At 36.9% G+C, this 15,789-nt stretch overlaps 1 protein-coding gene and 1 long non-coding RNA gene across 2 annotated transcripts; one reads left to right on the forward strand and one right to left on the reverse strand.

Moving 5' to 3' along the window:
- Positions 1-7,893: 7,893 nt before the first annotated feature.
- On the forward strand, positions 7,894-8,739 carry LOC139196061 (uncharacterized). Its single transcript, XR_011581105.1, has 2 exons — positions 7,894-8,066; positions 8,239-8,739. It is a non-coding gene; the product is annotated as an uncharacterized lncRNA (long non-coding RNA).
- A 2,648-nt stretch (positions 8,740-11,387) lies between these two features.
- Positions 11,388-12,855, reverse strand: LOC103455176 (large ribosomal subunit protein uL10-like). The gene is made up of 3 exons (XM_029101772.2): positions 12,568-12,855; positions 12,417-12,485; positions 11,388-11,869 (listed from the first exon to the last, which is right to left on the reverse strand). The coding sequence occupies exons 1-3, from the start codon at positions 12,640-12,642 to the stop codon at positions 11,516-11,518; spliced, it is 498 nt and encodes a 165-aa protein (XP_028957605.1). The 5' UTR covers positions 12,643-12,855; the 3' UTR covers positions 11,388-11,515.
- Positions 12,856-15,789: the final 2,934 nt, after the last annotated feature.

The raw sequence follows: 15,789 nt of genomic DNA on the forward strand, positions 1-15,789 counted from the left end.
TCCACCTTCATGTTATTATCTCCATAAAGCAAGTAAGCCCCTTGACTTGATCCATAAAATCATCATTGCATTTTGTTGTTGGCAATTGGCACATCATAGTTGTAATCAAGGATCTTCAATATACTCCTGTGTATGACATGAACTGAACGAATAACGTATGAAATTCAATAGTCATAAATATTGGTGTGTAGTATACGTCGATTCATACTAAAAATTTTAATCGACAATATGTCAAGTCTATCATCAAGTGACATTGCAAACCATGTTTTTGGACAATTAAAGACTGGCAATATATGGACCAATAGTTGCTAAGGCGCAATCTAAGATTAAAACTATTTCTACCATTTGAACTGATTATCTAGTCGTGTTTCTAGTAGAGGTGATACACTCATAATGTAACATATTGTGAACGAGAGAGTGCTAGGGATCGTAAAATTAAAGAAGGAACCACTTGAAGTATTTGCTCATAGAAAAAATTCTTTAGTCCGGACACAAATTTAGAGCATCAAACACAAATGGTTGGTTAAATAAAAAATAATTATTGACGTTTTATATGGGCAATCGAATTGTTGTAACAGAATAATTTATCTGTTGTTTAGAGCGGTCATTTTTTTTTGTTGAGAAATGAGAAACCGGTTCCTCATTAATCTTAAAGGAGTAAGAAACGGAAGAAATACATACCATAATCAAGCGAATCCATTCCTCAAAAAATCCCAAACTAGCAACATTGCTTCCAAGAAATTCCACTCAAGGCAATCATAAGCTTTACTTATGTCGAGCTTCAAAGCCATGAAACCATTCCACCCAGATTTTCTTTTATGCATGTAATGTGTGAGCTCAGCTGCCACTAAACTATTGTCGGAGATAAGACACCCAGGAACAAACGCACTCTATTGGTGAGTACCTTAGCCACAATCTTGTACAGTACATTACATAAACTAATAGGATGGAAATGGCACATTTCCGTTGGGTCTTTGATTTTTGGAATTAATGTTACATGTGTGTAGTTAACCTTTCTTAGCATGCATCCTGATTGTATTAAAGACCGGACACCATTGAACACATCATTTCCAACAATCCCCCAATGTTTCTGGTAGAACCCCTGTGTCATTCCATCCCAACTCGGAGCCTTCGTGTCATTCCTTTCCAACAGTAAGTCATGACTTAAAAAAAATATTGGGGAATTATTTTCTCTGTATTTTGATTGATGTGAGAATAGTACAGGGGCTTATATTTACAACTAAGAGCAAAAAGAACTCCTATAATTAAGCTATTCTAGATTCAAATCAAATATATAACAGGTACATCAATTTCTTCCTTGATTCTTAGATATCAAATAATCCACTTTGGTAGTAAATCATTGACTATCGTAACTCTCCCCCTCAAGTTGGTGAGCAAATGTCATGAGCCGCCAATTTGCTTAATAAGGATCGAAAGTTTTCTTCCGCCAAGGCCTTAGTGAATATGTCGGGTAACTGCCTTGATGATGGAAAACAAATTAAGTGATTATTGCTCTTCCTTGAATTTTATCACACATAAAATGGTTATTTTGATATATCGTGTGTTCTTAATTTCATGGAACCCTTGGTTCGCTGCGGTATGTAGGGCTTCTTAATTATCACAATATAACACTAATGGACCCATTTCACCCACATGTAGATCTCGAAAAAGTTTTTGCAACCCAGCTATTTCACATCAAGTTGCTGACATGGAACGGGAATCGGCTTCTGCGGATGACAAAGAAACAGTTTTTACTTTTTACTCTCCAAGATATCAATGAATTTTCAAGAAAAACACGGTACCCGTAGTAGATCTTTGAGTTATTGGGCATCATGCCCAATTAGTATCACAATGAACATTCACTTACAAAGAATTTTTTAAAGAGAACATTCACTTGTGAAGAGAGAGTAATCAGATTTGGATTGAGAGTATCCAGCAACTCGAATAGCCTCATAAAACTTGAAGAACCATTGTCCAGATGCTTGCTTTAGGCCGTATAGAGACTTGCTTAGGCAACACACCATGTGCTTCCTTAATCGCCAGAGACCAAGAGGTGGCACCATATAAATTTCTTGATGAAGGTCCCGTGAAGAAAGGCATTATTAACATCCACTGATGGAGAGAGCAATTCTTGGAGGCAGCAAGGTCTAAAAGGCAGGGAAAAGTGACCAACTTCGCAGTGCGAGAAAAAGTATCCTGATAATCGATCCCTTTAAGCTTAGTGTAACCTGTGTCCACATAACGAGCTTTGTAACACTCAATAGTGCCATCGAAATGGTGCTTAATTTTGTAAACTCACTTGCAACCAATGGACTCTTTGCCAAGAGGCAGAGAAGTGAGGGTCTAAGTGTGGTTGGCTTCCAATGCCTGCAATTTTGAGGTCATAGCTTTCTGCCATTTTGGGCCTGTTGACAGCTTCTGTATATGAGTTAGGTTCAACAAAATCGAGTAATATTGGCAATTAAAAAGTGATAAGAGTAAAAAAGATGGTGGTAGTAAGAAATATAATTACATAAAGGGTTCTGAGTTCTTGTAAAGGACAACACTGAAGCTTTTGGAGGTGGTAACGCAGCAGCCAAGCAAACATAATCCTGGAGATGGGTTGGTTTCTATTTGGGTGGACTTTCGCAAATGAGGCTGCAACACAAGTGGATGGATGGTCTCGATGATAGGAGTTATTTGGTGTGATGGTTGAAGTTTTGTATAAATGTATCGCCATGCTATTAAGTATTTTGATATAAGTTCTTTTATGGAAATTCCTGGGATGAGCAGACACTGTAGGTGAAGATGAATATACATGATGAACAGTAATAGTCGCTGATAAGGCTAGAACGGACTAACTTGGCTACTTACGGTGAGGTCAGTGAAACTGGTGATAAGGGAAATTGTAATTCATAAAATACAACGTCCCGACTAGTGGAAACTTGAAGGGTGTTAAGATTGTATAGTTTATGTCTTTTATCCAAGTGGGTGTTTGAAATGTGCCCTAAAGCTAATCATGAGATGCAAGTGACCATTTACTACAATGGTGGAAAGGTGTTGAGCCCTCGCATGATGGCGTGGGTTCAAATTAATCTTGTTGTTAACTAATCTAACATTTAATTTAATAAAAGCTATCGTTTGACCAAAAAAAAAAAATATATATATATAAAATCATGAGATAATACTTTACAAAAATTTCCGATATTAAATTATTTCAGTTTAACCTAAGGGCAAAGATGATTGTTTGAAGCGGTCTAATTAAATGTTATACACTTTAACGCTAAGTCCAAGGAATATGTAATTAAGAGAATATAATATAAAGAAGTTAGATTCATAAGATCTTTTTCTTTATCCTAGAAGTTCCTAATTATAGGATTGCCACTTGGGTATTTGACAATCCTGACAGATCAATACATACTATGTTTCTCTTTGAAGAGCGATTGGTCTCGAAGTCATTAGTGTGAAGGTGAAGGAAAATTTTTGTCCTAGCTAAGAATATGTGAGAACATTTGAACACATAAGCAAACTAATAACACTTTAAAGTAGGCATGCATTCAAAAACAATTCTAAAACCCATGACTTTCAAAGCCTAGTGAATGGTGAACCAAAAGACTCTATAACAAATTAAAGAGAAGAGAGAGTTTGAGTTTCATTACCCTTGAAGCTCATCCTTGTTTACACAAGGGATTCACCCAATTGGAGGGCCTTCAAGTCACCTCCTTTACTCCTTTGGATGGTTGCTTCTTTGCTTCTCCTTTACTCCTTGAGGATTTGAGGAGAGGAACTCCAAGAACACCAAAAGTTGGTGTCTCTAAGTCTTCACATCAAGGATGAGGTGTGAAGATGAAATGGATGACTTAGAGGAAGGAAGATTGCTAGCTATTTTCCTCTATGTGTGGCCGGCCTCTTTGGAAGACAAAGAGAGAAAGAGTTTTGCTCTTTTGCCTCAAAAGAAAACCCTAGTGAGAGAATGACTATAAATATGCCTTTATACCACCTCACATGTGAGTGACAAACTTGCAATTAACCCAAGTTTGCTACCACTCACCCTATGGCCGGTGTCCTTTAGTTATTGGGCTAATTGCCCATTTTATTTTAGTTGTTATACAACTTAAACATAATGGGCTTTGTGGACCAAAACCCTTTTGGGCCCCGAGACTCGAAACTAACTTGAAAGCCTAATACGAACCTTTTGTATAATTAATTAACTAATTAATTAATCTTGACCATTCTCAATTAAACCATTTAATTGTTTATCCATCTCATTTATATTTCTTCACTTTCATCCTTACTCAGTGTACGATCCATTAGGTTCCAATCAGCGAGGCAGTGGGCGATTGTTACTCTTAACGATTGATTGTGAATTGAAACTTCATTTCAACTATCCCTTTTATGAAGATTAGTGTTTGCTAATCTTTAGGGCTTCCACAAACTATTAGTGACACCTAACAGTATGTCATGGCTACCCAAGCTAAGTAGAAGTGGGTGGAGAACCTATCTAGTTACAATTACAATGCAATACGGTCATTCTCTAATACAATACTCTTAATCACATTGTTTGAGTGATAGTTTGATTCATGTCTACTATCCAATGTGATACTTCTCTATACGATTCGATTGAATATGATTTGGAACAAACTTCCAAAGTCATATTCGTATGCTTTGGCCAAAGACTCCCGAATCATATCTTAGAGTATTCTCCCTCCACCATGGAAGGTTAGAGATCCCTTATTGTGCACTCATATGCCTACATGACTAGATAGTTTGACCCCAACAATGTCGTGGACACTCTCGATGAAATGCCTTTGACATGATCAAAGATCAATGACCTAATCATTAGACATTTATGATGCCTCAAGTCAAAGGACTACTTTGCATATTGCAACTTACGAGTTCTTACATGACATGTATGTTCGAACTCTCTTTTGATTGTTGTTCAGTTTACTTGATTACCTTTTGAGCACTTATGTGTTTGTCTCAGTGTCTAACACTAAATGACTTGAGACTAGTCATGCTCACGCTTGAGTTAACACAACACATACTAACCTTAGCGGATTGTCAATGCCCAATTGCCAATCTTATGGCTAGGAACGTTTTAGGAATGAACATAAGAGAAAGGTCTCGATAATCTAAATTACTTAGATCGTTTCTCTCTTAGATTAAATACATTCCTTGGATTCCCTTATTGCTTAAACACATAATACAATAAATAGGGATTAACAATAAGCTTTGCCTTTCATTAAACATATAATAGTTTAACACAATTCCAAAAGCTATTACATCAAATGAGTGGCTTTGTGGGAATACTTCCAACAGAAAGACACCAGACAAGTATGTAAGTGCTCAATAGAGAGTGAGTACATTGAACGCGATTAACTAGGAGTTCTAATACTCATGTCACATGAGAACTCGCTAATTCGGATAATGTAAAGTAGTATTTTGACCTGAGGCATCATATTTGTCTTTGAGAGTGTCCACGACACTGTTGAGATTTGTGGGACCATGATTTTTTAGGGCCGGAGTAAGACAAATTTGGAATACGGACACCTCATATGTCTGGTCATAGACTCAACAACTTCTATCGTAGAGTCGTACAAACGGACCAGCGATCCACCACATAATGTGTTCCAAATCAGTAGGCAAAGTTTGTCGACTTCATTGACAATAACCATTCTTGTTCCGCAGGATACGGAAACTTAATCCGATTAGGAAGCACATACGTTTCCTATATTCTGATTTCTACAATCTAGAGATTGGCGTACACCACAAGTAATCACACTCCTAAGAGGACAATATCTACTCCTAGATATCCTCTTGAATTCTATATCCTAAAAGGAATCTCTCTACTGGTATAAATACTCCCTTCTAGGATGTCATTGATGCTCTCACTGATTGGGATGGTAAAACCCGAAAGAAGATATGTGAGTGGAGATTCCTCTACGAAGAACCGGATGAGGGGAGACATTCACGTCTAGTTCGGAGGGCAGGGATATCGACCCTACTATCATTATGAACGAAGAAGAGCTGATCGAGACACCCCACCTTACTCTCCTCATCGGAATGACAGGAGATGACACAAGGATGGGCAAGCTCCACCAAAGATGAAGCTGTGCACTGCCTTGAATACTGCCATCAACAATGCCCTTCATAGCATCAAGGACAAATCTAAGGGTTAGAGTCTTCATCTTTGACTCACTACATCTAGAGTTCATCAATGTCTCCTGGTGTAGATTAGTCTAGAATATCCGTTGTAATAATGGATTATGTATAGTAAATCAGATTAGTACACGGTAAGTAGAAAATGTGGATATGTGAATGATTCACAAGGGTGAGAAAACGTCATATCCCTGAAGTGTGCATTATTTGAGTTCTAATTTGATGTGGAATACTTTTTTCGACCGGGAAAAAGAAAAGAAAAAAATAATTAAAACATGGGAAAAACAATGAAGAATCACATGCGATCAAATTTTCTAGTACCACCTTAACCACTCAAAAATAATTTATCAAAAATTGTATAATTTGGGACAAGGGACGTGCATGATGACTGAGTACACCATCGAATTTTTTCAATCAATGGCCGGAATGACCTTGAAGAGATTGTGCTACGATATATTGGAGACCTTCATTCTCAGCTTGAAGATATTCTGAATTTATGTGATCTATTTTCAGCTTACTAAATCAGTCTACAATTTATGTGAAATTTTAGTAAGTCTTTTTTCTCCTTTCACGTGGGTGAGAGACGAAGAAAGAATGAATCAGCTTTGAAGAAGAGGGAATTGCAAACGAGGCCAATTTGGTTCGCGCAAAATCTGAAACGAAAGCTAAGTTTCGCTTTAAATTCACACCATAGGTTTCTCATACACAGCTTTACCAAAGGGTCTTGCAATCAAAACCTTTTGTAAGAAATTGTCCAATAATTTACCTCAAACGGACACTGGGGCTTTTTCTGACTGTTTGGATTACAATGTGAGTCATATAATATCACAAACTATGGTGGTTATGTGTGATGATCTAGGACAAAATTTCTTGGTTTAACAGTACTTTTTCAAATTTATAATATTCAAATCTCACTCCTCCAGTTTAAATTTTCTATTTCATAAGAGGTGGTATCAAGCATAAATTAAAAAGTTACGAACAAACAAAAAAACCGGAGAAAAATCCATTCAAACTAACATGTATACTCACCCAAAGAAATAGATAAAAAGACAATTCATCTCGTTGGTTGTATATATTGTATATTACATGCAAATGGCGCATACAGTATCATTATTAATTAAGTGATATTATTTGAACACACAAAATTAGTGCATTTATACACACTTCACTTATTATTTATTTGTCACAAAAAACTGACAGTCGATGACACACTCTTTAATCTAGTACATACTACGTATGGAATATAATAGTAGGGCGACCAATATTAGCTAGAGCATGTGTATACATAATTTTATTGATACAATAATAGTAGGAAGATTTATTTTCAAGGGTAAACTTCAATAAGAGACCTTAAACCGAGCGTTTGAGTGATGTTATATATAGTAAGTGAATCCAGCAGCCAAAAAAATCTTTTCCCATTCTGATTTGCTACACTCTTTGCCAATGATGGCATACATCATCAACATATCGAACCTGAGCTAGGTGTCAACTAATTTCTCATCCATCATCTTCTTCTTGTTATTGACATACCCCACAACTATGTCTATGATGATAATCTTCTTATTCCCTCCCTCGTGTTTGCTTAAAAATATTCCTTCTGTACACTTCTTCAATATCACGCTTTCTTCTTAGCTCCAATCATGCAAAATCTAATGAGATATAAATCGTTAATTATTTTCATACATTACACGATTAGTCACAATATTTCCCAATTAATCTCTATATAAAAGGAGGATATGTACACACAAGGACATTAACATTGCACCGTTTGTTTTGTCCGTTTCATTCCAAATGAAGAGAGAAGAGTTTATGTACAGCTTCTACAGGATTCTACGGATTTGATACTCATTTTCTCTCTGCTAGTTTCTCATCTCTGTTTGTCAAGGAGATTTCGTGTGTCTTGATTCTGTGATTCTTCGATTCATCAGGTAATTTTCTTTTCAAACTAAATCAAAATCCACTTCTTCCTTCGTCATGGGACGCAAAGCCCAAGCTTCGACCTCCTCCAATCGAAATCTGTGGGTATGCGCAGCGTAGTACGCATTTATGGTTGGGGTAAATCTTGGCTCTTTTGTCTTTTAAGGTGGGGAATTGTTGCAGATATGTACATTGGTGAGAATTCTGATGGTGAATTAGGAAGCACATATATGTTCCAAGGACTACAGTCTACAGCTCCGTTCAAAATTCACTGTCTCCCCCTACAGCGATGTCGTCGTGTTATGCTTTCGAAGCTCTTATTTAATTAATATGTGTATAGCTAATTGAGGAATCAAGAAATATAGTTTCGGAGTCTCGGATCGTGAATTAAATGTTCGGATTGATGTTGAGGCTTTGCTTAATTGTTTGTTTTCAGATCATGCTTTCTATGATATTGGGGATGTCTCAGCACCAGAAAGGCAGTGTACGGACAATTTATCTCAGATGTTACTAGACCTTGAAAATGCTCTTGTGGAGAAGAAGATGCCAAAAGAGAATTGGCTCTAATTTAATAGATTATACAAGGTTGGTATCGGCTTAGATTGATGTAATTTGTCATTGGGGTATCAAATCCCAGATGAATTGGTATGAATGTTGATTACAATAGTCTAAATGTTTCTATAACTACCGCATAATTGCCATGTGCAATGGTGCTAAGCTTGTTATCTTGTTTGAGAATCGAGATTAGTGAAGGCATATTCTAATGGTATTTGAAAAGTAAGGCCTCCAAATACATGTATTTGCCTTTGTTATATGTGCAATCTACCATCCCTTCCATGGAAAAATGCGTAAGTATTTGATATTAGAGATTCCATGTTTATCATCGGCAAACTTTGTGAAAGGAGAACGGCAAAGTTCTAATAAGCATGAGTTGCTTACGAGTGAAAGGGCATGGGAAATGAAGATAGATTTAAAATTATTAAAAAGAACCTAACGTGCAGAATTCACGCTCCATAACAGACACTGTTTATGAAATTGAGCAAAACTATACTGTTTATGAAAGTTAACGGTACTACACTATTTATGAAACTGAATGGTACTATACTATTTATGAAACCGAACACTATTTTATGAAACTGACTGGTACTACACTATTTATGAAACTAAACGGTATTACACTATTTATGAAATTGAACGGTACAACATTATTTATTGGTCCAGATTCATAAATAGTGTCTAATTCATGATTTACTTTCATAAATAGTGCCTAGTTATTGGGTACTGTTTCATAAATAATGTATAGTAGTTGGCATAGTTTCATAAATAGTGTCTCATTCTTGGTCTAGTTTCATAAATAGTGTCTAGCTCTTGGTCCACTTTCATATATAATGCCTAGTTTTTTGTCATGTTTCATAATTAGTGTTTGGTTCTTTATCTATTTTCGTAAACAGTGTACAGTAAGTGGTACAATTTCATAAATAATGTCTCTTTCTTGGTCCAGTTTCATAAATAATATCTAGTTTTTGGTACAATTTCATAAATAGCTATTCCAGTAGTCATCACGGCAGAATAATGTCAGGATGGGTAGTCTAGTTGAACTTACAAGATTGCATTTGGGATTTGAGATTTGCATTTGGAAGTGATTAATTTTTAGTAATTAGATGATGGCTGAGACCATCCTATCCTCTAAGACGACGGACATCCCCGACAGTGTCAAGATCAAAGTCCACACCAAGATCATCGAGGTCGAAGGTCCTCATGAGAAGCTCATCCGCAACTTCAAGCTTTCACTCCAAATTATGGACTTATCGAACAGTAAGCTACATCTAGTTTTAATCTTGAATAAGGAATTTGATGTATAAAATTTTGTCTAGTTTTGACATATACTTATTTTGTGATTGCAGCTAAATGAACTTACTTTTCTCTTTCTTGGAACCAAATCGTTCTCATAGTGCCCCGTTGGTTGGGTACTTTACAAAACAATGTTTCTGGTCAGCATATTGTAGCCAATCATGATGTCCGTTATTTACAAGACAATGGTTGCTTTCATTTGCATAACTCATTTTTTTTGTTTTTTTTGGCAATTCAGTGGAGGCATCAGAGAAATGTTGTGTGAAGATGGCTCTGCAGTCTGCACATTAGATAGGTTATAGGCGATGAACGCCTTCGAGGTTGCAAGGAGTGTGTTGCTGTTGAACTTAGAAAGCCTTATGTACTCTGAGTTTTGTTTCCAGTGATGAACATGAATTGGGTTTTCTGATTTAGAATTTGCGGTGTTACTAAATTTGGATATCTGAGTTTTGTTTTTCAAGTTAAAAATTAACATGTGGTTTAGTGTTATTTGGCTTTTTGAGAAACTACAGCAAATTACCACATTATTTATGAAACTACAGCAAAATTACTCATATTAATTTTGAAATTACAACAAATTGCCACATTATTTATGAAACTATACCAACATTACTCACACTATTTTTGAAACTTTATCTTGACTATGTGAAACTACAACAAAATTACCACACTATTTATGAAACTACAACAAAATTCTCACATTATTTCTAAAACTACAACAAATTACCACACTATTTATGAAACTATAGAAAAATTGCTACACTATTTATGAAACTACAACAAAATTACTCACATTATTTCTAAAATTACAACAAATTACCACACTATTTATGAAACTACAGCAAAATTACTCACATTATTTATGAAACTACAACAAAGTCACCACATTATTTATGAAACTACAACAAAATTACTCACACTATTTCTGAAACTACAGCAAAATTACCACACTATTTATGAAACTACAACAAATTACCACATTATTTATGAAACTACATCAAAATTACCACATTATTTATGAAACTACAACAAAATTACTCATACTATTTCTGAAACTTTACCCACATTATTTATGAAACTACAGCAAAGTTACCACACTATTTATGAAACTACAACAAAATTACTCACACTATTTCTGAAACTTTACCCACACTATTTTTGAAACTACAACAAAATTCCGACATTATTTATGAAACTACAGCAAAATTACCACACTATTTATGAAACTACAACAAAATTTCTCACATTATTTTTAAAACTTCAACAAATTACCACACTATTTATGAAATTACATCAAAATTACCACACTATTTATGAAACCACAACAAAATTACTCACATTATTTATGAAACTACAGCAAATTACCACATTATTTATGAAACTACAGCAAAATTACTCACATTATTTCTAAAACTACAGCAAAATTACCCACTGTAACAGCCCGTCCCTCAATATCTATAGTAGAAGAAAGAAAAAAGATATGGTGAAAGTTATAATTCATACATGATTGTGTATACTATTTGCTATAATTATACAAGAGGTTTATGTCTTTGTGGATGGATATCTCATGGTAGCTTACTGCCATTGTTAAATATCGAAACAACCCTTTCTAATCGATGGTAATAGAAATTACCAACACGTTCTTGTAGGCATTGAGGAACATGTGTGGTGCAGCTGCCAAGGTGGGGTATGAGATGGCTAACGCCAATGAAGTGACCATCGAGACACCAGAAGCAAACTTCTCCATGAGATCATCCTCAGTCAGATCAAGCACATTTGGGCTGAAGACGGAACCATTGTCATACACCATCTGGACAACAAGACCATATGAGAATGGCCTGATTCCAAGCTTGGCAAGGAGGACAACCTCAGAAGAGCCAACCTTATCTCCCTTCTTGATAAGTTCAACAAGGGTAATGATTTCAACAGTAACCTTGTTGATCTTGGTGGGGATGTTGAGCACCTGAAATGTGAAACATACCAAGTCAAAAAGAGGTCTGAGATGGGTCAAGACCAGTGTTACCAGGAGGAACCACCACATCAATTGGAGCAACCAAACCAACACGAGCATGGGCTCCAGCCTATTCAATTCAAAATAAAATACTCCTAGGAATTAGATTGATATAGTAAAACACAAAAACAAAATGGGATAGATTGGAAAACTTACTAAAATTATCATGAGGCAAACTAAACCCATATAAAATATGAAAACTCGATAAATAATCATCCAAGTCGATAAAAGATGCCTCCTGCTAAGGTATACTAGAGAAGCAGTAACTCTAGATTACTCACATTCAAAAACAGCAGAACCTTCATAATTTTACTCTTACGGATAATTCAACAAATTGGGTTTAAATTTCATACCAATTTGAAATCTAGGCAAAAAACAATTACAGATTATAGTTTCCTATAACACAATAAGCATCTTACATCACTACAACAACTAAAATGCATTAAAATTGATAATATCATGAATTCGAACAACGAAAAAGGAAATCGAATTCGGTTACCTTGTACTTGCCAACCTCTTCGCTGACTTCCTTCAAATCACCCTTTGTGAAAATCTGACCGACGTTTACCTAAATCCCAAAAACAACAACAAATCAAAAAACCAACGAATACAAACAAATCAGCAACCACAAATGGAGCCAAAGAATGGACCACAGAGGGGGACGAGTTGAGGTAGGCATTGTTGCCCGTCTTCTCCGCATGGATCCTGACAGGCATTTTCATCATCGTGTTTTTCCCCTTCAGAACGACGGAGTCTCCGCGCAGCCCTTTGCGAATGTTCTGGAGCTGCTTGGAGCCGACGTTGTCGGCGGCGACAATGAGGACCTAGCCATACTCGGCGAGGAGGGAGCAAAGCTTGGAGTCGTAGGCGATCTTCTTGTCGACCTTGGAGGGTTTTCTTCTGTTAAGGGTACTTTTGGAAACTTATTTTTGTCTATGTTGAGCCCTGTAATCCAACCCATGTCGAATTTGGAGGCCCTGTCTTATGATTAATTTTGAGGTGCTTTTGGTTAAAGAAAACTATAGGATGGTCTTTAGTTAAAATATTCTGGATCCAAGCCTTTTTCATTAAGGCTCCCTAAGATAAATAGTTAGAAAACTATATTTTAATCCTTAAATAAGATGAAGTTTAGAAAAATGTGAAATCCCATCTCCGGATTTCACTATTTAAAATTACGTATTTTTGTATTATTAATTTCAACCCGTCTATATTTGCGGTGCATAATTTTTTTAGTAAAAGGATGAAAACACCCTTAATGGACTAAACGAAATTTTTGAGGACATATTTTATGCGTATGTATTTTTCCATTTTTCTTTACGTATTTGGATATTACTCGTCGATACAAGCACATGAGCGTAAACGGAATGTAATTTGGAGCTATAACGAAGGAGTTATTAACGTTTAAAGTTGGGGGCATTTTAGTAAATTTAACCTTCACTCTAAAAGGCTCCAGATTTTCTGGAGCAATTAGATTGAGCCACGTGGACAGTTATGATGAAGAGTGGAGGAGAGAAAGGAGAGAGATGGACAGAAGAGAAGAGAGGAAAGGGGGAGAAAGGAGGGGAAGGAGAGAGGGGGAGGGGACGGCACCGAATAATTCCGCCCATTTCCCCTTGCGACCCAACCCGGTCGGAAACAATGGAACCCGTTGGTTCCTTCGGCCAAATTTTGGCGTTTTAAGCTGACCCACCACCTAGGAAGTACTCCAGGACCGTCTCCTTACCATTTCCACCCCAAATTCGAAGAAATTGGGCTTGGAATCACGAAGAATCTCACCAGTGGGTCCAACGGACCACGCCCGCGATCGGCCATTTCTGAATGCAAGCACATCGATCTCCACCACCATTAGACTCTCCTTGAGGCTAGGAACAAAGCCCAAACAACCTTGGAGGCGGCGGAACACCGGAGAAGTCGAATCAAAGCCACCAATTTCTAGGGTTTCTGGCAGGTTCATAGCGATTTGAGGCTTTTTCCGGCCAAATTGGCTTTAGTCACAAGTATGAAACTTGCTCCACTAATTAAGATCTTCAATTTGGTAAAATTTGGTAAATTTTGGAATTAGTTGAATTTTCCGGCGAGTCAGGGCGGCCGGTCACCGTGGGCAGCAGAGCGTGGCTGCGGCGCGTGGGCTGAGAACTCATCGGACCATCCTAGGCTAATTTTGATGCCCAAATTACATATTTGACATCTGTTTAGTGAAATTCCGATGTTTTAACATAGTTTCCTAATTGACCGCCTAGTTGGCCTTCACTTGATTATCATATAAATTGACGATCCGACCGTTGGATCAGCACCAAACTTTAATATGTAATAGTATGTAATATTTGAGAACATTATGATCTGGTAGATCGGGAATCCAATGTGCGGATCTTTCCAAAGTGGATTTCTAAGTTTGTAAATCAAACTTTGACCGCCACTTGAATTTATTATTGGTGGAGATCTAACCGTTGAATCATAATGAAATTTTAGTATGTTGTTCTAGAAGCATAATGTGGACTTTTGGAAGCTATGGATCAGAAATCTGATTGGCGGATCTTCCAATTTAGATTTCTAAGGTTGTGGACCCTACTCTCGACCTTGATCAAAGGTTGGCTTTTTAGTCAACTAGCCCGAGTTCTTCTAGAGTGTCGGTTATCTTAGAGTGCAGTTGAGATTTTATGGAGCTTGATGGGCTCATCGTGATGACGTGTGACTCGATTCGCGTACTAGTGGCATCATATTATATTATACTTGTTTATTAAGTATGTTTTGATTTGTGCATTAAAAATGTTTATGGAATGTGGTTTGATTTGTATGATTGGTATGATGTGATGAAATGTGAGGGCTAGTAGTGGACTATTAACCCACTGTCATGGGGATTCATTGCTTCGATATCGTTTCATATCTTGCTTTGTTGATCCGTTCTAAACTTAGTACTTGCGTTTTGTTTCATTTCGTTCAACCTTCTAAATTGAGTACTTGGTTCTTGTATTGTTTCTTAGAGTCGTTGCTATATTCCTTGGACTTCCGCTTGGTTCCGTTGAGTGATCGATAACTGGGTTTTCGATGGGGTTCCGTATAGTGGTTCGGTTCCCTGCTCCATATGGATTTCGTTGAGTGGTCTAGAATTGTATTTAGCTTGGATTTCATTAAGTGGTTCGATATGCATTGTACTCCGCGAGTCCGTTGAGTGGTCCGGAATCGTATCCACTCGGATTCCATTAAGAGGTCCGGAATCCCTTCTACTCCGTGATTCCATTGAGTGGTTCGGAATTGTATCCTGGTTTGGATTTCGTTGAGTGGTCCGGAATCCCCTTTTGTGTCTTGGTTTCGTTGAGTGGTCTAGAACCCTGATGTTGATGGATTTCGTTGAGTGGTCTGAAATCACATCATTTGACTTATTGGTTCCTTGTATTTGATTTCAGCTTCATAGATGTAGGCTTCGACCAAACTGTGTCGCTCTAGCCTTGCATTTCGGTGTATGGTATGTGTTATTGATTGATGTGATTGTGGAATGATGTTAGAAAGCATATATGTGTGAATGGTATACCTGTGTGCATGGCAAGATGATAATTATTGTTTGGCTTATGGTTGATATGTAGTGTGGTACTTTATGTTTTATGCTAAAAGTATTTTATGAAAAGGTTAGAGTTTGATGAATGACGAACTACGAATGACTTGATCCCTATTTAGGGTACGTAGGCAGTCTAGCAACGAGGTTAGATGCATCCATAAAGTGTACACAAAATTACTACGTAGTTGGATCGTGAGTTGTGCTTTGTACATATCCCGGAGGCGGGCTATGTTAGATATACATGTAATTGGTGACATCACGTGTCAATCCTGGACATATGTCGGGATTGGGGCAAGACAAAAAATGTCTTATACAAGAA

The sequence above is a fragment of the Malus domestica genome, chromosome 01, assembly GCF_042453785.1.
Source record: "Malus domestica chromosome 01, GDT2T_hap1".
NCBI classification, from domain to species: domain Eukaryota; kingdom Viridiplantae; phylum Streptophyta; class Magnoliopsida; order Rosales; family Rosaceae; genus Malus; species Malus domestica.

Coding starts and splice junctions, on each gene's coding strand:
- LOC103455176 (XM_029101772.2), bottom strand. CDS start 12,642: ATGATGAAAATGCCTGTCAGGATCCATGCGGAGAAGACGGGCAACAAT. Junction 12,486..12,567: donor TCAACTCGTCCCCCTCTGTG/GTCCATTCTTTG, acceptor TTTGGGATTTAG/GTAAACGTCGGTCAGATTTT. Junction 11,870..12,416: donor AAGAGGTTGGCAAGTACAAG/GTAACCGAATTC, acceptor TTCACATTTCAG/GTGCTCAACATCCCCACCAA.